This window comes from Grampus griseus (assembly GCF_964374135.1).
Source record: "Grampus griseus genome assembly, chromosome: 14".
Classification (NCBI taxonomy): Eukaryota; Metazoa; Chordata; class Mammalia; order Artiodactyla; family Delphinidae; genus Grampus; species Grampus griseus.
This window is the reverse complement of record NC_139008.1, coordinates 78,686,150-78,711,946: the sequence shown is the minus strand read 5'-3', so window position 1 is coordinate 78,711,946 and position 25,797 is coordinate 78,686,150. Positions and strand designations below refer to the sequence as shown.

Genomic DNA, 25,797 nt, shown 5'->3' with positions numbered 1-25,797 from the left:
CTTTGTGTCATCTTTGATTTCTTTCATCATTGTCTTATAGTTTTCTGACAAGTCTTTTGCCTCCTTAGGTTGGTTTATTCCAGGTATTTTATTCTTTCTGTTGTGATGATAAATGGGATTGTTTCCTTAATTTCTCTTTCTGATTTTTCGTTGTTAGTGTATAGGATTGCTAGAGATTTCTGTGCATTAATTTTGTATCCTGCAACCTTACCAAATTCATTGATTAGTTCTAGTAGTTTTCTGGTGGCATCTAGGATTTTCTATGTATAGTATCATGTCATCTGCAAACAGTGACAGTTTTACTTCTTCTTTTCCAATTTGTATGCCTTTTATTTCTTTTTCTTCTCTGATTGCCGTGGCTAGGACTTCCAAAACTATGTTGAAGAGGAGTGGCAAGAGTGGACATCCTTGTCTTGTTCCTGATCTTAGAGGAAATGCTTTCAGTTTTTCACCATTGATTATGATGCTTTCTGTGGGTCTGTCATATATGGCCTTTATTATGTTGAGGTAGGTTCCCTTTATGCCCATTTTCTGGAGAGTTTTTATTATAAATCGGTGTTGAATTTTGTCAAAAGCTTTTTCTGCATTTGTTGAGATGATCGTGTGGTTTTTATTCTTCAATTTGTTAATATAGTGTATCACATTGATTGATTTGCATATATTGAAGAATCCTCACATCCCTGGGATAAACCCCACTTGATCATGGTGTATGATCCTTTTAATGTGTTGTTGGACTCTGTTTGCTAGTATTTTGTTCAGGATTTTTGCATCTATGTTCATCAGTGATAGTGGTCTATAATTTTCTGTTTTTGTGATACCTTTTTCTGGTTTTGGTATCAGGGTGGTGACTTTGTAGAATGAATTTGGGAGTGTTCCTCCCTCTGCAGTTTTTGGAAGAGTTTGAAAATAATCTGTTAGCTCTTCTCTAAATGTTTGATAGAATTCGCCTGTGAGGCCATCTGGTCCTGGACTTTTGTTTATTGGAAGATTTTTAATTACAGATTCAATTTCATTACTTGTGATAGGTCTGTTTATATTTTCTAATTCTTCCTGATTCAGTCTTGGAAAATTGCACCTTTCCAAGAATTTGTCCATTTATTCATGGTTGTCCATTTTATTGGTATATAGTTGTTTGTAGTAGTCTCTCATAATCCTTTGTATCTCTGCCGTGTCAGTTGTGATTTCTCCTTTTTCATTTGTAATTTTATTGATTTGCATCCTCTCCCTTTTTTTCCTGATGAGTCTGGCTAAGGGTTTATCAATTTTGTTTATCTTCTCAAAGAACCAGATTTTCGTTTTATTGAACTTTGCTATTGTTTTCTTTGTTTCTGTTTCATCTATTTCTGCTCTGATCTTTATGATTTCTTTCCTTCTACTGACTTTGGGTTTTCTTTGTTCTTCTTTCTCTAGTTGCTTTAGGTGTAGGGTTAGATGGTTTATTTGAGATTTTTCTTGTTTCTTGAGGTGAGACTGAATTGCTATAAACTTCCCTCTTAGAACTGCTTTTGCTACATCCCATAGGTTTTGGGTCATCGTGTTTTTGTTGTCATTTGTCTCTATGTATTTTTTAATTTCTTCTTTGATTTCTTCAGTGATCTCTTGGTTATTTAGTAGTGCACTGTTTAGCCTCCATGTATTTGTGTTTTTTTTTTTACAGTTTTTTTCCCCTGTAATTGATTTCCAGTCTCATCACATGGTCAGAAAAGATGCTTGATACGATTTCAGTTTTCTTAAATTTTCCGAGGCTTGATTTGTGACCCAAGATGTGATCTATCCTGGAGAATGTTCTGTGTGCACTTGGGAAGAAAGTGTATTCTGCCACTTTCATGTGGAATGTTCTATAAATGTCAATTAAATGTATCTGACCTCTTGTGTCATTTAAAGCTTGTGTTTCCTTATTTATTTTCTGTTTGGATAATCTGTCCATTGGTGTAAGTGGGGCGTTAAAGTCCCCTACTATTATTGTGTTACTGTCGATTTCCACTTTCAGGGTTGTTAGCATTTGCCTTATTTATTGAGGTGTTCCTATTTTGGGTGCATAAACATTTATAATTGTTATAGCTTCTTCTTGGATTGATCCCTTGATCATTATGTAGTGTCCTTCCTTATCTCTTCTAACAGTCTTTATTTTAAAGTCTATTTTATCTGATACAAGTATTGCTACTCCAGCTTTCTTTTGATTTCCATTTGCATGGAATATCTTTTCCCATCCCTTCACTTTCAGTGTGTATGTGTCCCTAGGTCTGAAGTGGGTCTCTTGTAGACAGCATATATATGGGTCCTGTTTTTGTATCCATTCAGCTAGTCTGTATCTTTTGGTTGGGGCATTTAATCCGTTTACATTCAAGGTTATTATCAATATGTATGTTTCTATTACCGTTTTCTTAATTGTTTTGGGTTTGTTTTTGTGGGTCTGCTTCTTCTCTTGTGTTTCCTGCCTAGAGAAGTTTCCTTAGCATTTGTTGTAAAGCTCGCTTGGTGGTGCTGAATTCTCTTAGCTTTTGCTTGTCTGAAAGCTTTTGATTTCTCTGTTGAATCTGAATGAGATCCTTGCTGGGTAGAGTAATCTTGGTTATAGGTTTTTCTCTTTCATCACTGTAAGTATATCCTGCCACTGCCTTCTGGCATGCAGAGTTTCTGCTGAAAAATCAGCTGATAACCTTATGGGGATTCCTTTGTATGTTATTTTTTGGTTTGCCCTTGCTGCCTTTAATATTTTTTCTTTGAATTTAATTTTTGTTAGTCTGATTAATATGTGTCTTGGTGTGTTTCTCCTAGGGTTTATACTGTATGGGACTCTCTGTGCTTCCTGGACTTGGGTGACTAATTCCTTTCCCATGTTAGGGAAGTTTTCTACTGTAATCTCTTCAGATATTTTCCCAGACCCTTTGTTTTAATCTTCTTCTTCTGGGACCCCTATAATTCGAATGTTGGTGCGTTTATTGTTGTCCCAGAGGTCTCTGAGATTGTCCTCAATTCTTTTCATTCTTTTTTCTTTATTCTGCTCCTTGGCAGTTACTTCCACCATTTTGTCTTCCAGCTCACTTACTCGTTTTTCTGCCTCTGTTATTCTGTTATTGATTCCTTCTAGTGTATGTTTCATTTCAGTTATTGTGTTGTTCATCTCTGTTTGTCCTTTAGTTCTTCTAGATCTTTGTTAAACATTTCTTGTATTTTCTCAGTCTGTGCCTCCATTCTGTTTCCGAGATTTAGGATCATCTTTACTGTCTGAATTCTTTTTCAGCTAGATTGCCTGTTTCCTCTTCAATTATTTGATCTTGTAGGTTTTTACCTTGCTCCTTCATCTCTGACATATTTTTTTTGCCATCTCATTTTTTTTTTTTTTTTTTTTTTGATGAGTGGGATTGTGTTCCTTTTTTACTTGTTGTTTGGCCTGAGACTTCAAAAACTGGAGTTTGTAGGCTGTTGTATAGAGCTGGGTCTTGGTGCCGACATGAGGACCTTCAGGAGACCTCATTCTGGTGAATATTCCCTGGGGTCTGGGGTTCTCTGTTAGTCCAAGTGGTTCAGACTTGGAGCTCCCACCACAGGAGCTTTGGCCCAACCCCTGGCTCATGAACCAAGATCCTGTAAGCCGTGTGGGGTGGCAAAAAAAAAAAAAAAAAAAAGAACAATAACAAAGTAAAAAATAAAATTAGACTAGGAAACTAACAGATATGTTAGAAAGAATATAAAAATAAAAATATGGATGAAACAACAACCAGAAGGTAAAACAGAACCACAATAGTAAAAAAGAGGAGGAGAAAGAAAAAGAAAAAGGTGGAAAAGGCCTTGGCTGTGGAGGGTGGGGCCTAAGCAGGGGTGGGGTTTGGGTGGTGGGCAGGGCCTATGCTTAGGACCCACAGGGCTGGAAAAGGCCCTGGGGGTGTAGGGGGTGGGGCTTAGGCTCAACAGAACAGAAGGGGCCCAGGTGTGCCTCCTGCCTCTGGTCTCAGAGGGTGGGGGACCCCACCTGGGAGCCCAGCAGGGCTCGAGTGGGTGGGGCAAACGCCCTCTGCTGCTCTCCTCCAGTCCCCAAGGGCCTCTCCCGCCTGCCTCTCCTGTTCTCCCCTGGCCTCCTTCCTACACCCCCAGGACCAGTGGGGCCTGGAGGGGGCCTCTGAGGGCTTAGGACCTGGCCTGAGAGCAAGGCAGACTTCCCTGGCCGATTGGGCAGGGGAAACGCTTGGTACATCCCACCCCCATCCGAGCCCCTGAGGGTCCCTCCAGGCATGGGAACCCCGCCCCCCTCTCAGCCACCCCTCAGGGGCGCTGGTCTTGTCTGGCCTCCACTTCCCCCCCTCAGTCCCCCCACGTCTTACTGGTTCGCTTGAGCATTCCTCCCATCTCTTGGGGTGTTGAGGTCCCCCACCAGCGTCCAGCAGGTTCCCTAGTTGTGGGGAGACGCAAACTCTGCGTCTTCCCACACCGCCATCTTGACTCCACCAGCCCCTTATTTTATACATAGTAGCTTGTACCTCTTAGTAGCTTGTAACCCTATCTTGCCCCTCCCTGCTTCCCCCTCCCACTTGGTAACCACTAGTTTGTTCTCTATATCTGTGGGTCTGTTTCTTTTTTGTCATATTCACTAGTTTGTTTTATTTTTTAGATTCCACATATAAGTGATATCATGCAGTACTTGTCTTTCTCTGACTTATTTCAACAATACATATTTTCAAAGATGTCTTTAAACAGAGGCACATAGAAAATGAGGTTATGTATTGACTGATGGACAAAAATATTGTGACCAGAGGCTCATAGGAGCCTAGCTAGCCCTGTACCTCCCCCAGGAGCAGTGGTTTAAAAATCACTAATTCAGTATTCACAGCAACTTTCCAGAACATAACTATTGCACGTAGTGAGAACACACTGTATGCTCTAGAATTAAGGGGTTGCAAACTATAGCCCATGTGCCGGCCACCTGTTTTTGTAAATAAAGTTTTATTTAAACACAAGATCTACCCATCTGTTTACCTATTGTCTGTGGCTGCTTTGGCACTGTAGCGGCGGAGTTGGGTAGTTGTGACAGACTGTATGGTCCCCAAAGTGTGTCATATTTAACAGCTGGGCCTTCTTAGAAAAGCCCCTCCTAGATGCCTGGCTTCCAAGGCCTGCTCTGAAGTGGATGGGCTGTGACACGGTAGCCAGGCTAACAAATCTTGCCCTGTGTCAGTTTCCTTAGATGTAAAGTAGAACTATTACCATCATGCACCTCGAAGGGTCCTTGTGAGAAACAGATGGGGTGAAAATGCTTGAAAAGTGCTTATTTGGACACTGCCTGGCACAGAATGAAAGCACAGTGGCTTTGTGCTCTTATTTTTATTATGTGGGTCACAGCCATCCTGCGGGAAGTGCGAGGGGATGGTTGGCGTACAGGCCCTCCGGATTCCCACAGAGTCATAGCGAACAGGATCTAATTCGTCTCTGGCTCTGGGGGCAGGAGAGGGGTGGGGGCCCGGGCCGGCGGCTGTGGTCTTCACGAGGCTGCAGGAAGCCACTGTTTGTTGTTCCACCAGCTCCGGAGAGCAAGGCCTCCTTCATCCTGTCTTTCCTTCCAGGTGACCAACCGCGGCGAGGCCCACCTCGAGCTGAACGCTTTCCGCAGGAAGCACGACTGTGCCCTAGTCATCTCCGGAGACTCCCTGGAGGTGGGCACGGGTAACCCCGCCAGCAGGCTCCTCCTGGGAGCTGCCGTGTGGGAGGGGCCTTGGCCGACGCACCACCTCTCCCTGACCCCGCCAGGTTTGCCTCAAGTACTACGAGTACGAGTTCATGGAGCTGGCCTGCCAGTGCCCGGCCGTGGTCTGCTGCCGCTGCGCGCCCACCCAGAAGGCCCAGATCGTACGCCTGCTCCAGGAGCGCACGGGGAAGCTCACGTGTGCAGTAGGTAGGGGCTGCCGCGCCTGCGCAGACGACCTTCCCCAGGCGTGCTTGGGTCCTGGTGTTCAGGTTCCCAGGCCACTTTATTCAGGCCGTGACATTGACACCCCTCCCCCTTTGGCCCTATTTTTGTTATTACTATTATTTTTTAAAGTATCTTGCTTTGAGAAAGAGTCGAGAAGCAAACTGAGGGCTTTCCTCCTTAGCTTGCGCTTCCTTTGCCGGTGACATGGGACACAGCAGTGCCTGGGGGCTAAGACCACACTGCGGAGAGGAATCTGGGTCCACACTGCTGGTGTTTCCTAGCTGAGGGTCCCGGAGGGCTTCCTTCCCCCAGCTGAGCCTGTCTGCTCATTGGTGGAAGGGGAGAGTAACAGTGGTTCTCTCAAATGGTGCTTAGGAGGATTCAGAGGGGCAGTAGCATTTAAGAAGCGCTCGCTGCACTCGCAGTCAGCGTTGCCTACGTGCGACGTCTGTCATTGCTGACAACGGCGAGACACCCACACCTTGGAGGCAGGGCGTGCGGTGTTGTAAGTGCCCACGTGGCATGGACACAGTTCCCTTGCTCAGTGACTCAATGGCCAGGACCCTCAGCCAGTCACCTGGTTCCTCTGACTCTCAGCTCCTCTGCCTGTAAAGTAAGAACGTGTTACTGCAGGTTGCTGGAGCGATTAAGTGGAGCAGAGCAGAAAAGACACTTAGCATGCAGTGAGAGGCAGCACGTGTATGATTATTTGAAGTAGCAGCGAAAAGCAAGGTTATTTTTCTTGCCTCTCTCCCTAATCTCCTGGCTCTTCTCTCTGGTCTGGGTGACCCGCAGGTGATGGAGGCAATGACGTCAGTATGATCCAAGAATCTGACTGCGGTGTGGGTGTCGAGGGAAAGGTGAGCCCGTGGGGTGGGGGGCGTGTGTGCTGATTTCTGCCGAGTGGTTGTCGTTAGGATGTGAAGTGGCTGTGTCGTTAGCTGGGAGTTGTTCCACCAGCTGGAGTTTCATTTTCCCTCCAAGACACAGCTTTAATGCTTCTGGAAATTCTAGATTACAATTACAGAGCATAAGGAATCATGTATCATAATTACCTGGTATTACAATCTGCAAGTCACAGATCCCTATCACTGTTATCTTACAGACAAATGCTGAGTCTTTGCTTGCCAAAACCTAATTTTTTAAAGTGTTTTGCTACATTCTTAGGGTGCAGCGAATGTACTTCAAACGCTTTCCTGGGAGTGTTGTCAGTAAAAGCATTAGTTATCACACTGTGGGGTGATCTCTTGCGGATTATGGAAGAATGTGGCGTGGTTTGCCCCTCATTAAATTTATTTATTTTTAAAATTTATTTATTTTTGGCTGTGTTGGTTCTACCTTGCTGCGCGCGGGCCCTCTCCAGCTGTGGCGAGCGGGGGCTACTCTCCGTTGCGGTGCACTGGCTTCCCACCACAGTAGCCTTTCCTGTTGCGGAGCACGGGCTCTAGGCACGTGGGCCTCAGTAGCCGTAGCATGCAAGCTCAGCAGTTGTGGCTTGCGGACTGTAGCGCACAGGCTCAGTAGCTGCGGCACACGGACTTTGTTGCTCCGTGGCATGTGGGATCCTCCCAGACCAGGGATCGAACCCGCGTCCCCTGCATGGGCAGGCGGACTCCCAACCACTGTGCCACCAGGGAAGTCCTGCCCCTCATTAAAAGGCTAAGTTTGTGTGTTACAGTATAGTAGTTTTCCTCTTTCCTTCCCTGTCAACTGTGTGCCAGCCGTGTATAGTTTACCCTGCCCTCTCTCGTTTGTGATCTTGCGGTGACTGTAGGCAAGGAGACTGGTCGCCACGTTTGTTAGCACAGTGTGTAAAGTAAGAGTACAGAGGCCGAGAGTGAGGGCAGGAGATGCTCCCTTATGTGTTTCCTTCCATACATTCCTGCATTTGGAATTTCCAAAAATGTTTTTTCTTTTCCACCTTTTTTTTTTTTTCCTGGTTTTCTGGTTCTCATCCAGTTGACAGTTACTTGAAATTGCAGAGTTAAGTGATCCTTGAAGGAGTTGTTATGTCTGAAATCTGTATGGATTCCTTTAATGCAGGTTTTAAGAAGCACACTTGAGTTTGGTAGATGGAATTCTTTACACGATGCTGATAGTACTAAAACATTTTCCCTTCTGTTCAGAATTATATTCTGATTCCTTTGGTTTTTGGAGTCTAAAAGTAAAAAGTGCTCACTGTAAAAAAAAAAAAAAAACCCTGAAACAATTTAGAAATGGATAAAGTGCATCCTTTCTTTTAGATGGCGGTATAAAACTAGTAACATTGGTTATTCTTCCAGAATTTTTGTCTATTTCTATACTAATAGTTATGGGTATATATATAATATTATATATACACACACAAATACATATATATGCATACACACATCTTACACATGTATATACAGTATTTCCACATAGAATGTAAAATTTAAAACGTTATACTATGCTTTTTTTTAAACGCAGCTTGCCTAAATCTGTTACATCTTAGATTTCTTTATACATCAAAAGATGCAGATCCACCATTTTGTACGTTGCCTGGACCTTTTTTATTTTGAAAAATGTAACTCCTTCAGAAAAGTTGAAATAGAACAGTGAGCACCTGTCCGCTCTTCGCTGTAATTTCCCAGTTGTAAACAGTTGCAGGATTCTCCCTCTGCTCTTCCTTCCCCTCTCTCCCGCTTTCTCAGAATCAGCTGAAAGTAAGTTGCGGATACGTTACCCCTAAATACTTCAGCTTGGATCTCTTAAGAACAGGTATATTCTTCCACCTAAGCAAAATAACAGCATCACCCCAAGTGTAACATTGATATGATAATGTTATGTAATATTCACGGTCTCATTTCCCTAGTTGTCCTCAAGGTGTTCAAAAAGATACCTCCATGAAGCAGTGAAGGGTCGCGCACTGCATTTATTCCCGTGTCTTCATGTCTCTTCACTCTTTTGTGGGGGGAGGCAGTGTGTCTCATGACTTTGATGTTTTGGAAGCATTTGGGGCGGCTGTGGAACCTCCCACGACGTCTGTGGGTCGGATGGATCTGATTCAGGTTCTGCGTTTTTGGTGTGAGGAGCACATAAGGGGAGTTGGTGCCTTCCTGTCGCGTCGCACCAGGAGGCTGTGATGTCCATCTGTCCCATTAGTGGCATCTGTCATGTGCCTTTTAAAATTAGAGAATCCCATAATATGGCTGCACTAGAGATTATTTCCAGTTCTACGAACATGCAGAGCTGTATGTTCGGGAATGTTCAGTTTAGTATTGTTGGTAGCATGAGCTGTGCCCCCTCCCCCGTATGTTTAACTCTGAACTGAGCTGAGTGCTAAATGCCTATCTGAGAATGATTCTTTGCTTCTGATACACATTATGGGTTGGGCCTAACCCCCAGGGCTTAATACTAGATCCGTTTGACCTCCCAATTATGAGTATCTGCGCTTATGAATGTTTTTTATTTCAATAAATTCCTCTTTTAAAATCAAATTTAGACTCAGACCACCAACCGTGTATAGCTGGAAACCAAAGAACCTCTATATTGAAGTTCTTCAAAAATCTCCTTACAGTTTCTTGCTTTTTAAATTCCAAAAAAAAAAAAAAGTGCCTTGACCTCTCGTGCTCCTGACGGTGCCCAATTTTGTCGGATTTTAGGAAGGAAAACAGGCTTCGCTGGCTGCGGACTTCTCCATCACTCAGTTCAAGCACCTTGGCCGGTTGCTCATGGTGCATGGCCGGAATAGCTACAAGCGCTCGGCCGCCCTCAGCCAGTTTGTGATCCACAGGAGCCTCTGCATCAGCACCATGCAGGTGGGTGGGCAGGTGCGCACGGCTGTGTGGTTGCCATGGGCCTGAGAATCAGTCTCCACTTTGGAGCTGTTTCAATGCCCCCCCCCCCCGCCACATTCTGGGCGATAGAGCTTGGAGTGGCCGCCCCGAAGCCTTCCTGTGTTGGGGGCGAAGGCTGTGCTTGCTGTGCGGAGCCGATGTGAGCCTTGCCAGGGCTTGGCACAAAGTGGGCGGTAGTGTAAGTGACCCGGGTGCTCATATTGGGGTGAGTCGTTATCCTCAGTTTGCCAGAGGCAAAGAGGCAGAGTTAAATGCCGAGTGAATACTCCGGCCCTAAGTTTTCCACATGCAGAAGCAAGGATCTACAGAGAGCAGCCCCAAAAGAAGAATGACTTGCTTTTCTTGAGTGCTTCCTGTACCCTGGGTGTCAGGCTAAGCTTTGTTCACACTGCGGGCTCACCTGTAGTCCTCACTGTAGCCTGTGCCCATTCTGCAGATGGGGAGGCTGAGGCCCAGTGTGGGCAAGAAATCGGTGCAGTGTCACTCAGGGATTTAGTCTACCCAGGCAGGGGATTCCGGTACCTGTGGTCTTAATGCAGGTGTGCCCCTCCGCCCTCCATCCACAGGGCCAGCTGCTGCTGCCACATGCAGGGGGGCGCTTAGCGAGGGCGGCGCAGCCCAGGGCATCTCGCTTCTGCCTCCGGTGCAGCCTGGCTGGGAATCCAGCGTAGTTATCCCAATCGTCAGTCCTCTCAGGGAGTTACATCTTGCTTTTTCACAAAAGGATTCTAGAATGTGTAAGGTATTTTCCCATCTTCTCTCTCCCCAGCTCCTTCAAAGTCTGTCATCAGGCTGTGGCAATGAAGTTGTATTAGGAAGGAGGCCAAAGGGAGGGAAAGGAAGCATTTTGGGTGTTGAAAAACTATTGGCTGACCTTCCTCCTTGGGCGTTTAGGTGAAAAATACCCCCAGTTAAGTGGTGAGAACCATAGGCCCGGGACATCTTGGAACCCATATTATCAGGTGTCTCTGAGACCTTGAACAAGTCACGTTACCACTCTGGGCTTCAGTCTCTCCACCTGTAAAGTGGGCATCAGACTTCTCTATCACTCCATCCAAGCATCTTGGCCCTTGTCCCTCAGACAGGGCTACTTTGAAAAGCAGAGAGTTTTATAAGGCATCAAGTGCAGAAGGCGCCCTTACCATTATTAATAAAAACAAAACAGCCTAATGCATAAACCTAAGGTGATGTTTTAATTTGTGGGAAAGGTGTTTAATCATACGTGAAAGACACCCTGCCTTAAAGGGCCGAGTGGTGCTGCCTGGTGTACCTGAGAATTCACCCTCCACTGGCTCGTCCACGCCTTTGGTGGGGTGGGGTGGGGTTTATGTTTTCAGGATCGATTGCATTTATGAGTGAAGGAGGCTTACAGTGGTTTTCATCAACACAGTCTAAACGCCAACAGCTCCTACGGTTCATCAGACCGCATCTGTACTTTTATCTTATGTTAGCTCATCAACTGAACTGGATAATGTCATGGTTTTAATCACCGGGAGATTAATCAGCTTGTCCCTGGGCAAACACACAAAAGCTGGCCTGGATGAGCTGACTTCTGAAATGCCTGTATGTTACCGTGAACATCGATTCAGAAAAAAAAATTCTAGCATGAGGAATTGTTCTTTGTGCTGTAGAAAAAAAAAAAAGCCAAAAAAACGCCCTTAACCCTGTCCACTGTGCTGAAAGTGACTGGCTGAGAGCAAGTCCGGTTCGCATTGCACCTTGACAGTGGGCCCTTAGATAGACGGAGACATCGCATTTTTATTTTGCACAGTGCTCTTTCCAGGGTGAAGGCGTTATGGTCAGTCTGGCCCTTTTAGAGAAAGAGGCTCCTGGTGTTGCTCTGTAAAACTGAACACCAGGTTCTTGACGTCTTTATAACCATCCTTCCTGTGCAGTGGCCCAGCCTGGGTGAGAAGTCATTTGAAAAACGGATTTCACCTTTCAGTTCTGAAATCACGGCCGGGTGTGGCCGGGGCTGCCCGTGACCGTGGCTCTAGGTGCCACCTGTGTTCCAAGCTCTATGCCAAGCAAACACCCACAGCAGGTGATAAGGGGAAGGGGTCTCGGTCCCACGCTCTTTTTAACCACTAGCCTGGCCCAGCCTTTTCCTCCACGTTCGGTTTTTAAAAAGCCTTTAGGCAACAGTTGTCCCTGGCCTCCTGTAGGTTTTATACTGATAGAAATTAGCTTTGAGGTCACTTTGCTTCTGTTGGCCGGTAGATGTTCAGAGAAGGAAGTAACAGAGCATCAAGCCTGATTTTATCTCCCTAGCCTCCTTTTCACTGCCAGTAGCTAATATTTTCCAAATCCGGAAGCAGACATTTCAGTAGGGGTTCGTAAATATCTTTATTGCTTTTGTCTAATTGCAAAAGTAGCAGGTTGTGGGCTCTTTGTAAAAATTTCCAAGAAGAGTGAAACATGTACTATGAGAAGTGAAGCCTTCTCTGCGGTCCTACCCTCCAGGGAAACTGGTGCATATCCTCACAGCGGAGGATATTTTCCCCTACCTGTTTCCAATATGTACACCAACTCGTTTATCGATTGTACACCCAGTGAAGTGGTAATTCCGAGCCGTCAGGAGTGTGGGCTCTGGAGACAGAACTGGGCTTGAGTCCCGCAGGGCCGTTTATGTGCTCAGTTTCCCCTGCTGTAAAATGTAAGGGATATTAGGACTTGATCTCTTGCGTTCTTCTGGAGATTCACTGAGATCAGATACAAAGTATTTCCAGGTCCAGCTTGTGTAACTTAATAAATGTTTGCAGAGGAGCTGAGAGTGGACCCTGGAGCTAAACTCTCCGGTGTGACTCTGTGCTCTGTGCTATTATGAGCTGTGCTATCTTGGGCAAGTCACTTAACCTCTCGGTGCCCTACTCCCCTCATCTGTAAAATGGGGATGATGATAACAGTACCTCCTTCACAGGGTTGCTGTAGTAATTAAATGAGCTAATATACTTAAAGCACCGTGACCGTGCGGGTGTAAAATAAGTGCTTGGTAAACGTTGGCTGTTATTTTTCTGATACAAACACAAGGGCTTTGGTCATGGTTTTTGGTAACATCCTCCTTTTTCCTCGGCACAGGCTGTCTTTTCCTCCGTGTTTTACTTTGCCTCCGTTCCTCTCTATCAAGGATTCCTCATCATTGGGTAAGGAAGTCCAGGCAAGGTATTAATTTTTAATGAAACCTCCCTAAAATACCACAGAAGAAGGAGGAAGCATCATGTGAAGACCCTTCAGTCCCCAAGTCGAGGCAGGTCTGGCAGTCTGGTTTAGAACCTTCTCGAATGAATACGTTTTTGAACTGGTAAGCCCTTAACCAAATTGCGGATGCAGAGTCCGATCTGTTCGTGGTCCATTCATACCTGACGGTTGAAGAATGCTCGCCCACGAGAGCCTGAGGTTGTCAGCTGGTCGATACACCAGGCAAGAGGGAAGCTTCAGACTGTGATTCCTTAGGAGATCACTGACGGGTCTTAGAAAAAGCGGAAGGGGCATCTGGAAAGTACCCTCTCTGCCATGGCTGCCCATAGCGGACCATCCTGCTGGTGGGTCTCTAAGGCGGCCAGAGCCTTGCCCTCTCCGGGTTACCCCTGATAGAGCTTGGCCGCTGCGTGCCACTGACCTGTGAGGCATGCTGTCCCTTGGACAGTTGCTACGTTTGCTATCAAACCCACCCCCCGTTCCTGACCTGGAATTTAGGACGTTCCTTTTGACCTTTTGAGAGGATGTGCTCAGTCTCTGAATTCCCCAGGTAGGTGGAGTTTGGTTACCACATGCCCTAGATAGAGATGCTGGCAGGGCGCTCCCCTGGTTACCAAGGTGGGAAGCACAGAGAGGCCGGCTGGTCCCAGTGGAGTCTTAAAAGTATGTCTTCCATCTTCTTATGTTCAGCCTGAGAGTAGGCACTGGAATTCTGCCTGCTTCTAATTGGAAAAATGGCCTGTCCTTTGTCAGGTCCTGGAAGAGTGGCAGAACATGCCTGAATAGAACCAGGGGTTCCCTGAGCCGTGCTCCATGTGGCCCCCCCCCCATGATCTGGTCCCCTCTTCCCTCTTGGTTCTCATCTCTTCGCTTTCCCCCTCACCCACTCAGCTCCACCCAGACTGGCAGCCTCACTGTTCTTCAAACAGGACAGACACGCTTCCACCTCAGGGCCTTTGCACTTGCTGTTCTCTCTGCCTAGGATGCTCTTCCCTCGCATATTGGCATGGCCTCTCTCTTACCTCTTGTGGGTGTTTTCTCAAATGCCCCGTCTCCTGTCCACCCTCTCTAAAATTGCACCGCCCCGCCCCATGTCTCATTCCCTCTTCCCCATTGTATTTCCCTCCTCAGCACTTTACCTCCAGCACACGGTATAGTTTACTGAATTTGTTTTTTGACTCACCGACGAGCACGGAAGCTCTCCAAGGGCAGGCGTTGTGGTCTGCTTTTCATCTTGAATGTCCAGTGCTTCGAACTGGCCCTGGCACACATACCAGGTGCTCAGTACGTAGTAGTTGAATGAGGGAAAGGAAATTGGGCTCCAGAGGCTGGGGCAGCACATGGCTCGTACTCCACTGACTGCATATTACCTGCGGTGATTTTTTTTCTCCCAGGTACTCCACCATCTATACCATGTTTCCTGTGTTTTCTCTGGTCCTGGACAAAGATGTGAAGTCAGAAGTTGCCATGCTGTACCCTGAGCTCTACAAGGATCTCCTCAAGGTTCACGGAGCCCCCTCCTCCTTCCTTCCTTCTTCCCTCCCTCCCTCCCTGTTTTAACATATTTCACACAGACCCTCCATGTCTGATGTGAACACACTTGAACTGGTGGCTTTGTTTTGAGAGGAAGGCGTGGGAGTATATGGCTTTTCTTAAAGTACGATACGCACATGTAAAGAATACTAAACTGTACAGTGATATGTCAACTTTTAAAACAAACCTCCTAATGCCTTTTTAAAAAGCCCCTGACAGTTCCATTTTGTAGCTGCAACTTGTGTCTGTTCCTGGAAATGCTGTTGTGTACAATCCTGAAAAATGTGTGTGTGTGATGGCATTTGTTGGTCCTCAAGGGGTGTTTGATAAAGAGCAGATTTATTGGGTTGGCCCAAAAGTTCGTTCGGGTTTTTCCATAACATCTTACGGGAAACCCCGAACGAACTTTTGGGCCAACCCAATATTTCCATCTAATATCAATTCTCTTTAAAAAACGTCGTTTCTTTAATGTATTTTGACGTGTGTGAGCCACTGTTTTGACGAAAACAGGCAGGTTGCCTTGTCTGGTTGGTGGAGGGTGGCCTGACGGTGGCTCGTGCCCTGGATGAGCCCCGCACGCTAGCCCGCTCTGTCTTCCTCTCTCTCATTCAGGGACGGCCGTTGTCCTACAAGACATTCTTGATATGGGTTTTGATCAGCATCTATCAAGGTAAGGACGGGTGAAAACACCTGTTGTCTTACGCTCTGGCCTTGGCCCCAGGGTCAACTTCACCATTCTCTTGTCTGTAGAACAAAAAGAGAAGCAGCTGGAGTGCTGAGGTTGCAGTAAGGAGTGTGGCCCTGTGTCCGAGGGAGCCCCCTCCTCGGGTTCTCAGGCCTTGCTCGTCAGGCACAGAGTCACACGTGAGGTGGTGCTGTCCGCTTAACTGAGACGAAGTCAGAGAAAAGTACAACTAATACTAATCAAACCCTGCTGGGGTGTTCAAGTCATTGTAACAAAAAGTGGTCGCTTTCTGGAATGTTCCGATACTTTTTCTGAAGTCAAGTTGTAGTTCTTGAACAACATATTTACTTCTGTGGCCTCCAGAGAAGGTCCCTCAGACGGTACAGGCTTTGTGAGATGACTTACTGGAATATGAAAAGGAAATGTCAGAACCTCTCTTTGTATTTATTTTTTCCTCTTTTTAGAACTTCTGTTGTCATGTATGTTTTATAATGTACCTGACACATTTGCACAGTGGTCCTGCTGCCTCTCTATGTCTGTCTGCACAGGTACACATGGATAATTTACAAATCCACATTGTCCATTAGGGATTCATTCTTAGTGTTTTTTTCTGATGGGATGTGTGGTCAAAAAATGTAGACCGTTGAATTTGTTAGGAGGCTAAATTATCATTGAAACAATTTGAGGGTTTTTTTTTTTTTGAGAAGTATAGCAGAGTGACATGTATGTAGCTGGTTGAAGAACGCAAACCCTGCCTGGAAGTTCATAATAACAAGCAGTGGTGCTTCACTGCACCCCCTGCATCCCCAGCACTGTTATAATAGGCCGTCATTTGAGGAGTTTTGGGGTTTAGGGTCTCCTGCTCTTGAGCAGGAATCTCACGTAGCTAGTGCTTTTGATCAACGTGAGACATTCCCCATTGAGTTCCCGCAGTTCTGGATGAAAATGCACTTATCTGGACCCTCCCCCACTTTCCTTTCTCTCCTCAGTGCAGGTGCGTAATTCTTTGAGGGTCTCTCTTGGTTGTCCCTATCATTTCTTTGTGTTTGGGGGCAGGGAGGGGGGTAAAGGAGACAAAGCATAGCATTTGCCATCTAACTCTTGTTAAGTGCGCAGTTCAGTAGTGTCCCATATGTTCACGTTGCTGTGAAACAGATCTCCAGAACCTTTTCATCTTGCAAAACCGAAACTCTGTATCCATTCAACAACAAACGCCTCTTTCCTTCCTCCCCACAGTTCCTGGTAATCACCATTCTACTTTGTCACTATGAATGTGACTACTTAGATCCGTCATATACGTGGGATTGTACAGTATTTGTTCTTCTGTGGCTGACTACATCTGTCATTTAAAATAATACACAAAAACTTCTATTTCTTGTTCCACCCAATCCAGATAGTTGCTCTCTCTGCCTCTTTTCCTTTTTTTCCTCTCTATCTCTTTCTCTCCCTCTCTATCCAATTATAAACTCTCTATTAATAAAGACACAGACATAGAGAATGGACTTGAGGACACGGGGAGGGGGAAGGGGAAGCTGGGACGAAGTGAGAGAGTGGCATGGGCATATATACAGTACCAAACGCAAAATAGATAGCTAGTGGGAAGCAGCCGCGTAGCACAGGGAGATCAGCTCGGTGCTTTGTGACCACCTAGAGGGGTGGGATAGGGAGGGTGGGAGGGAGACGCAAGAGGGAAGAGATATGGGGATATCTGTATATGTATAGCTGATGCACTTTGTTATACAGCGGAAACTAACACACCATTTGTAGAGCAGTTATACTCCAATAAATATGTTAAGAAAAAAATAAACTCTCTCTTATATACAGCCAAAAGGGAACATAGGAAAACTAGAATGTGATGCCTGTCTTTCAAACCTCCGTAAAGTACCACTCATTAACCTCCTTTAACAAATGATACCTTTCATGTCTGAATGGGAAAAACAAAAGGAGTCAGATGTGAGTGAGCAGGGTGAGCCTTCCGTGGGGAAGGAGGGGAGGCGTCGGCTCCCAGCAGGGCGGGCTGCGTGGGCAGCAGAAGCCCCTCCCCACCCAGACTTCCCTCCGCCTTTGCAGGAAGCACCATCATGTACGGGGCGCTGCTGCTGTTTGAGTCGGAATTCGTGCACATTGTGGCGATTTCCTTCACGTCGCTGATCCTCACGGAGCTGCTGATGGTGGCCCTGACCATCCAGACCTGGCACTGGCTCATGACGGTGGCCGAGCTGCTCAGCCTGGCCTGCTACATCGCCTCCCTGGTGTTCCTCCACGAATTCATCGGTGAGACCCCCCCCGCACTTAGGGCCCGCCCATCAGGTCCAAGGGTCTTACCAGCAGGCCTTGGTACTCAGCTGCCCGCCCTTTGCTCACTGGCGTCCCTTGGGACAAGTGGCAGTTGAGAATCAGCTTCTTGGAACTGAGGCTGGCGGGCATGATCTCAATGTAGAGTGTTTTCTTTAAAACCATGCCGTGCCTGCCGGCTTAGAAGGGGATTCGTTCCGTCCTGCCAGGACCTAGTGGGCTTCTCCAGGGAGCTGGTCACTGTGCTGGGCTCCGTGGAGCTATGGAGATGGTGAGAATCCAGAGAGTAAATGACAGTCCAGCAGGACTTACCAGTGTTACTAGCTTGAGAAACTGCCTTGTCGTGAAAGCATCTTCTATCACGCCTCTTCCTTATCAGTAAACGCTCTTTAAGAAGGTTTTGATAAAGGAAAAAGGAGCATTCCCGTGAAAAGTGAAGTCTTAGAACAGTTTCACACTAGTTTGAAAAGTCTCTCTGAATAGATTTTGTGAGCACCTACTGTGCGCTCAGTGGCTTGAGGCCAGGGAGTCACAGAGGCTTAGAAGATGCAAGCTCTGCCCTCACGAAGCTTTGGTCGTCACCTTAGATGTGGACCAGTCATAGGACTGGGCCCAGGGTTGGGGCCCTGGGCGTGGCACTTAGTAGGTGCTTACTCAGTGCCTGCTGCATTTCCCCCAGCCTGTGCTCAAGAGGCAGGGAAGGCGGCTGCCAGGCATCCACTCCCGGTACTGTTGAAAATCACTAGCTGTCGCTCCTCTGTTGCAAAAACCTCGGAACCGCAGGCCTGACTGTGTGGCGGCAGGAAGGGGAGCTCCCCGCCCCTCCAGGTCACACTGTTCCTGACGAGGGGTCTCCGCCCCCCTTTGCACCACCCTCGGACCCGGCTCTGGCTTCCGTGACCATTGCTGAGGCGAAGGGGAAAAGTTGCTGGGAAGAACTGTGTGTTTGAGCGTCACTTTCTGCCGGGTTTAGAAAGAAAAACTCCAGCTGTCAGATTCCAAATCAAAAACACTTGGAAGGGGGATTTTTTTGCCCAGAGTTTTCTTTTCCGAGTTGTTGAAAACAGCATTTCACGGAAGGTCCGGAAGCTCCAGAAGCAGGTCAGAGAGAGGAGGAGAGAGACAGGGAAGGGAAGTCAGGCTGGCAGCCTGGGTGCTATCCCCCGCGGGAGAGAGGCCTGCGTCCCCTCCGATGGCCCTGCCGCCCCGCCGGCTCTGGGCGGCACGTTCCCGCCCGCTCACTGCTGTCTTCTGTTTGCTTGCAGACGTGTACTTCATTGCCACATTGTCCTTCTTGTGGAAAGTGTCTGTCATCACTCTGATCAGCTGTCTGCCCCTCTATGTCCTCAAGTACCTGCGAAGGCGGTTCTCCCCTCCCAGCTACTCGAAGCTCACGTCCTAGGCCGTGCACTCGGGAGAGGGCCCCGGTCTCCGCACTCTCCTGGCGGACAGAGTTCAAGTTGCATTTCTGTTAACCACCACCCGTGGATTGTGCAGTGGTGGCTCCCACGTGCAGTTCTGATAGGAAGAGGCGCTGCGCTTCCACGGAGCCCGACACCGAATAAACAGGAGGATGGCGCCTAAGAGGGCCCCACACGGGGGTCTGAGCCCCTGGTGATTCACAGTCGAGTGAATGTGACTGTGTGAAAAGCGGTGACTCAGCCGGGAGGTGTGTTCATGGGTCACTGTGCAGGCTTCCTTATGGCTTGAGTGTTGTTGTCATGTGATAAAAGTTTCTGTCTAGTCGAAGGCGGTAGAGGGTTTTTTGGTTGTTGTTTTAAACAATCCTAATGTGTGTACACTTTTATGTCGTTCTGCTCTTAAAAACCTGGTTTCAGAGAAAGGTAAAGCTCTCAGTATAGGTTTTGGGGGAAAAGACGGTGACATTTGGTAAAAAGTTAACCAGACAATAATCTCAATTTGGAAATGCTAAATGTCCTCTCTAAGGCAGCCCTGCTTATCGAAACGGCACTGGATTCCTAGGGTTACAGAAAACCACGTGAGAAGAGAGCAGAAGAGAGAGAGAACCGTAAATCCAGTACGTTATCCTTCCTCCAATTCAGCATCTGTGGCCTTGGAGTTAACATCACCTGTCACCTCGTAAAAGAATTTCAAAGGTGTTATCTTGCTTTGTTCGGATCTGGTAACAATTACAAAGCCTGTGGCTATCTGAGGACACTCTGAGACATTTTCAGCAGAGTTGTTTTAGCAGGAAACGTGCCACTGAACGGCCCCTAAATGTGTCGACAGTGTGACAAGAGACTCAGCTAATTCTTTAGGCAACGTAGCACATGTGACTCAGACCCTCTGAGTCTGAAGTGGAAAGGTCAGGGACTGGGGCTCTTTACGTCCACAGAAATCTGTTTCCTGTTAGGAGGAATTACTGAGGACACAGTGACAAAGGCAGAGGCGTCTTAGCACGCTGCCATTCATCAGTGGCAGCTTCGAGCGAGGAGCCCCGGTGGAAGGAGGCCCGGGCTGCAGCTCTGGGGTCTGGGCTCCGTTGCGCTGCCTACAGATTTCAAGGGGAACTCGCTGGAAGGCAGCCAGGAGTAGAGGTTCCTCTCCCTACCAGGGTGGGGCCCACACATGTGTGTTTCCTATAAAGCTGGGGCTTCTTGTTTCAGGGGAAGAAGAGCATTTTCAGGCGCTGGATGTGGCCCGGCAAAGCTTTCTTGGGTTTTCAAGTCTCTCCTGGCAGAAGCCACATGTGTGTGCCAGAGGATTGGGTTGGTGGGTCTGCAAGAGCCGATCGTGCTCGAGATCTTAGATTTGTGGTTAATTCTTTATGAGTACATACCCTCCAGCCCTTCAGCCTGGTTCTTCTTCATGTGCTTCAGAGCTGTAAGTTATGGCTACCACTCCAGGGTAAGCCTGCTCTTGGAGAGCTGGGGACACGAGGCCCTTGACTTTGGAGCACTCGATAGGCTCGTGCATTTCTGTTGCCCTTTTAAAACTTAATAGAATGACAGTAAGTTGCAGGCGCTGCGCAATTGGCTATGACGTCACTTCTATTTTAGTTTCAAGATTCTGCAGTTTCGCAGGATTTTTCCCGTTCTGTCCCAGCCATTTCTACCACATAGAAAACATTTACGGGAAGTAAATGTTGTATTGAATGAATGGTTATTCAGGAAGGGGATCTTTGTCCAAAACTTTGAGAAGGGGCGAGCGGGTCTGACGTCTTTGCTGGGTGATTTTATGTGATTTCAGAGGTGGAGTGAGAGGACGTTGTGCTCAGCGTTTTTGTACCTGTGTGTCTTCTTGGAAGTCTGCCTGTATAACTGGAAGTCTAAAGGTACTTCTACTCCCAGCTCTCAAACCCTGAACTTGACCTTGTTCACAGACAGGTGATGGCTCCTACAGGTAGGTCTCATGGAAATTTTTAGAGGTTTCCAGCAGTGACAAGGAAGGAAGATAGTCTCTTTGGTCTTTTCCTTAATTCCCAGTTTTGATCGAGGTGCTTGGGTTGACTTTGAAAGTCAACACCTAAACTCTTGCTTGGCATCTGGGAGGGAGAGAGCGTCCCAGAGGAGCAGAAGAAGCTGTGCCTGGAGGTCGCAGGTGCGTTTGTGCCGTCAACAGACCCCCTCGTTCTGCCTTTCGACCGTACCCTGGTGGAGGCGGCCAAGGGTGAGAGGGACTGAAATGCAAGTGGGGACCGTGACCGTGTTGGAGAGCCACCCTGCCAGGGGGCAGCCTGCTCCCACCGCCTTCCGGGGTCCGGAGTGTCTAGGAAAACACACGTGTGCGTCTCAAACTCTGGAGACCCACGTGGCGGGAGCCACGAGTCAGCTGAGTGTACACGATCCTGACGTGCTCACATCAGCCCATAATCCCAACAGAGGATCTGCGTACACAGGCACGTCCCGTGTTAGCTTAGCTGTGGGGAGAAGACAAAGACTCAGACAAGAAATCCAAGCCATTTTAAGGAAACTGCTGAATTCCTAAAAAGCATAAGGATTCCGTTCACCAGTCTGGAAGGAACTTGGGAAACACCGTTGACGCCTTGGAGGTCCCCTCGCCTTGGAACTCAGTGGCCCCAAGTCTCCGGCAGCCAGAGGCCCCTGGCACACCATCAGCGCTGTTTAAACACTTCCCTCAAAGTGAAAGTTACACCTCCCCCTGCGCTTTGACAACATTAGGTATTTCTGTCAGAGTAACTTAATTATATTATTTGATGATTCTTTTTATTATATTTTTTGGTGATGGTTGTGTGTGTGGGAAAGCGAGGAATCTGTTTGGTGTCTCTTTTTTCCTCCCTTTCTCTAGGAAAATGACCAGACAAGTGTCTCCATCTTGAGTGATCTCTTGCATCTGCCCGTTTCAGTGCTAATTGGAGAGTGTGCACACGTGTGTGTGTGTTGCTTACAGTGCTCCGTGTGCACACACGTGTGTGTGTTGCTTACGGTGCTCCGTGAGACCAGCTGCACTTATTTGGGTTGCTTGGGGTGGAGGACTTCACCCTAAAGCAACGAAGGGCATCCCAGGGAGCATCTTGAGATGGGAGCAGACCATCTGTTTACAGCCACCTGGAGCTGGGAGGCCCAGAGCTGGGCTTCCTCCCACTTTCAGCTTTATTATAGCCAGATCCCAGACTCGCTTCCCTTAAGTGAAACCCTTTTTCGTAGCAGTGATCTTAAATACCAACATCTGCTTACCCTTTCCTCCGTATGTTTTCCACTGAAAATTTAGGTTATGCTGACAGTTTTTTTTTTGTTTTTTGCGGTAGGCGGGCCTCTCACTGTTGTGGCCTCTCCCGTTGCGGAGCACAGGCTCCGGACGCGCAGGCTCAGCGGCCATGGCTCACGGGCCCAGCCGCTCCGCGGCATGTGGGATCTTCCCGGACCGGGGCACGAACCCGCGTCCCCTGCATCGGCAGGCGGACTCCCAACCACTGCGCCACCAGGGAGGCCCTGTGACAGTACTTTTGAATGTATTTTGGGCTTTTGTGCTCATTGGAAATTGACACGATCATGCCTGTTTTTCTTTCTTTAGACTTTTGCTTTTATACTTTGTTTTGTTTTTCCCGGGGTGGGGATAGGAATGCCCTTGCACGTTTATGGGGCAGCATTTTAAACCTGCGCGAGAATTGCAGATGGGACCTACGTGTTCTTCTGCTCCATCTTACTTAAGGCCAACACCTATCAGCCATTTTGACCTTGGATCTTTTTGGTGTGTTTGCAACGTGTGTATGTGTGAGTATGTGATGTCACCTCAAGTGTTTTGAAGACACACTTGGTTTTCACTGCGTTAAAATCCTATCACTCACAGTTTTGTTTTTCATTAAGAAATATACAAGGAGCTTTGCAAAGACAACAGACTTTATTTCTCCCCCCTTCTTTTAACATAAAGCTTTTTATTTGATTGTTTATATATATGTCTTAGGAAATATTTCCATTAATTAAGTCCATTGTGTCTTGGAAAAATATCTATATTATGCTCTTGGATGGAACCGATAAGCACGTGAGCAGCACTGCAGTACTTGGAGATGCTCAGCGTCTTCTCACACCAGCGTGGCGTTCCTGGGAATCTGTCTTCTCCGTCACAGTATGGTTGGAGACACAGTCTGTTGGTGTCGCTGGGCGATGTCAGTGAACAGTATGTTTGCTGGGGGGCAGGTGGGGAGGGGGCGTGGTATTTGCAAAAAAACAAAAATTGTGGCTCATTTATTATTGTGTTGCCATGGGGCTGACTGTGAATTCCTCCGGGACTCTGACGTCCTCATTAGTAGATTATCTGTAATTCTCATGGCAAATACTCACCAGGACAGCGTTTTTTGATTAGAGGGAAGTGATAGTACAGAGCTTTAATTTAGCAGGAGCTCCCAGATGATTTAAATTCTTGATCCTGTGATGACACACATGTGATCCTGCGAGATTCTGAGCGGTTCTCTTTTCATTGTCTGCCAGCGTGGCCCGTTGCTGTTGCTCAATAAAACTTGTGTACTTTATGCCTTTGGGGAGCATTTTAATTTGTGGAAGGACGTGAAACTCTGGTGTCAAAATGAGAGCTTGTTATTATAATGCTATGTTGTATGTATCTCATGGTACATAAAATGTAAATAGCTTTTTCTCCAGGTAAAGAATATTTTAATTTCAGCCAAAAAAACCCCCAAACCCATGCATTATTTATTATTCTGTACTGTTGTCTATTCCAGATATGTTAGAATTTCCAAAAGTGATCTATATAAAAAAAGCGAACATATTTTATGATTCATATTGTATTTATACACCCAGTCTTTGATTGCTTTGTATAGATTTTTTTTTTTATAATCAAGTGATAGAAGATTTAGGAACCCAGTCACTTAAGTTTTAGGGAAAAGAGGTTTTTAATCTATTGTATAGGATACAGAGGACATGGTATTTTATTCATCTAATCCGGTAATTCTCAGCCAGAGGTGACTGTGGCCTGCAGGGGACATGGGGCAATGTCTGAAGTCACTTTTGGTTCTCGCAACTTGGAGGGGTGGTGGTCTGCTGGCATCTAATGAAGACTGCACAGGGCAGCCCCGCAGCAGAGGATCATTCAAACCGACGTCAAAAGTGTTGAGGTTGAGAAACCTACATACAATCTGCGAGCGTCAGTTTTGCCGTTTGTAAGAGTCTGTCTTCGTTTCCAAAGGAGCCCAGCAGCTGTAAACTCGTCTCAAGAAGCTGATTATACATCCAACTGGCCAAATGTTTTAATTAGCCGCTCTTTGCAGTGCGGGCTACTGGCTTCCTCTCCCTGGCTCTCTGCTGAGAGGGCCGTTCTCAGTTTATGGAGTCGAGAGGAGATTGTACATTAGCTGTGCCTCAGTCAGGAGCGGCTCCCCGGGCACGTGGAGGATGCATGCGCTCAAGAGCAGAGGGCAGTACTTTTCCTTAGCCGCGTGCCGTCGATGTAAAGTCTTCAGACCGCTTTTACCTGCTGTGAAATTCCATGAATGTGCAGACACTCCTCCATCCGAGCCGCTAGGGGGAACTTGAGGATCAAAAGACATTTCTTGTTTCCTGTTTTCCCCAGCCTGGCGGGCCCAGCATACCTAACTGTTATGTTTCAAGACGCTGCTTTCATAGCTTCAGAATTTATTTCATGGCCAGCGGCTCCGTTAAAAACAGACATTTCTTTTTATGTTGTTGACCAGACTATTTTGCTGGACTTAGCTTGGGGAAAAAAAAGAAAAAAGAAAAAAAGATGGGGGCGGGGATGAGATGAATATTTATTTGATCTCAGATATTTGCATTTTTGAATAATTGGCAACTGGGAATCCTTGCCCTCCGCACTCTTCAGGCTCATAAGGTTTAGAGACGAAATGTCCCAACACCTCAAGTACTTTAACTGTTTTTGTTACGAAACTTTTCAGGGTGACATGAAACCCTGCAGTATTTGTGAGCTGATCTGTAAATGATGGATTTGCTCACCTCAAAATAGAACTGTAGTCGCTCCAAACTTTCCACAAGTTGGAGCACAGTAACAGAATTCATTCAGGACTTGCTAATTTCCTACTTTAAATGGGTTACATAACAGAACAGTCCCTCCTTTGCGCCTCTCAAAACTACCCTTGAAGTGATGGTGAAATGTATCGTTAAAAGCTAGAAATAGCTTTGCTAAACTCTGGGAAAACGATGAGTTTTTTTTTTCTTCTTCTTCTGATACCCCCCCCCCTTTTCATCCAAACATTGCATAATGTTAAAAAAAAAAAAAGTCAAATCTTTCCGTGGGATTTAATTTCGTTCTCCATGTGGCTGTGGTTGGAGGGATAACTTAAGTACTTTGGGGGCTGGCAGATTTTTGGAGGATCACGCACTCCCGGATCGGTTTTCATCTGAAGCCTTAGCAGAGAAGTATGCCCGATCCTGGGGTTTCTCCCCTTCCCTCCTGCTCCCCCTTTTGTGGATGAGTTATCTACAACGTAGCATCTTTTCAGAAGGCCTGCCTTCTCGTAAGAATGCCAAAGCAGAGCCACCCTCCACTTTCCCTATTGAGGTTTTGATTTTGAAATGGATTCCCCTTAAAATTTGGGGGTAACTGAATCGTATGTGAAGTCACCAGCCCCACACCCTATGCTCAGTGACCAGCCAGGTCTCATTTCTTAGAACTCAGCCTGCAGGTTCTGTTTGCTTACACTGAGAACTTCGTGTTCCTAAGCCTCTGCTGTTCATTTTCAAGAGATTTAAGAGAAGAACATTTTTTCTTTTATTGGGTCCAGATAAGCCCAGGAATATTTTTTTTTCCTTCAAGGAAGATTGCAGAATCCAGAAAGAGGGATGGGAGTTGTGTGGAATATGCTGATGTATTCATTCATTCATTCACTAAATATTTACTGAGCACCTACTGTGTGTTGGGTACTGTTCTTCGGGCAGGAAGCAGCAGTGGAGAGC

General features: G+C 46.8%; 1 protein-coding gene across 1 annotated transcript in view; it reads left to right on the top strand.

Moving 5' to 3' along the window:
- Nucleotides 1-23,922, top strand: part of ATP9A (ATPase phospholipid transporting 9A (putative)) — a 134,624-nt gene extending 110,702 nt beyond the window's left edge. The window contains exons 20-28 of the mRNA XM_082671506.1: nt 5,559-5,648; nt 5,743-5,887; nt 6,701-6,765; nt 9,529-9,684; nt 12,802-12,866; nt 14,316-14,424; nt 15,067-15,124; nt 17,210-17,413; nt 18,700-23,922. Of these exons, the coding sequence (XP_082527632.1) occupies nt 5,559-5,648; nt 5,743-5,887; nt 6,701-6,765; nt 9,529-9,684; nt 12,802-12,866; nt 14,316-14,424; nt 15,067-15,124; nt 17,210-17,413; nt 18,700-18,836 (1,029 nt within the window). The 3' untranslated portion in view covers nt 18,837-23,922. The remainder of the gene's footprint in view (nt 1-5,558; nt 5,649-5,742; nt 5,888-6,700; nt 6,766-9,528; nt 9,685-12,801; nt 12,867-14,315; nt 14,425-15,066; nt 15,125-17,209; nt 17,414-18,699) is intronic.
- The last annotated feature ends 1,875 nt before the right edge of the window (nt 23,923-25,797 follow it).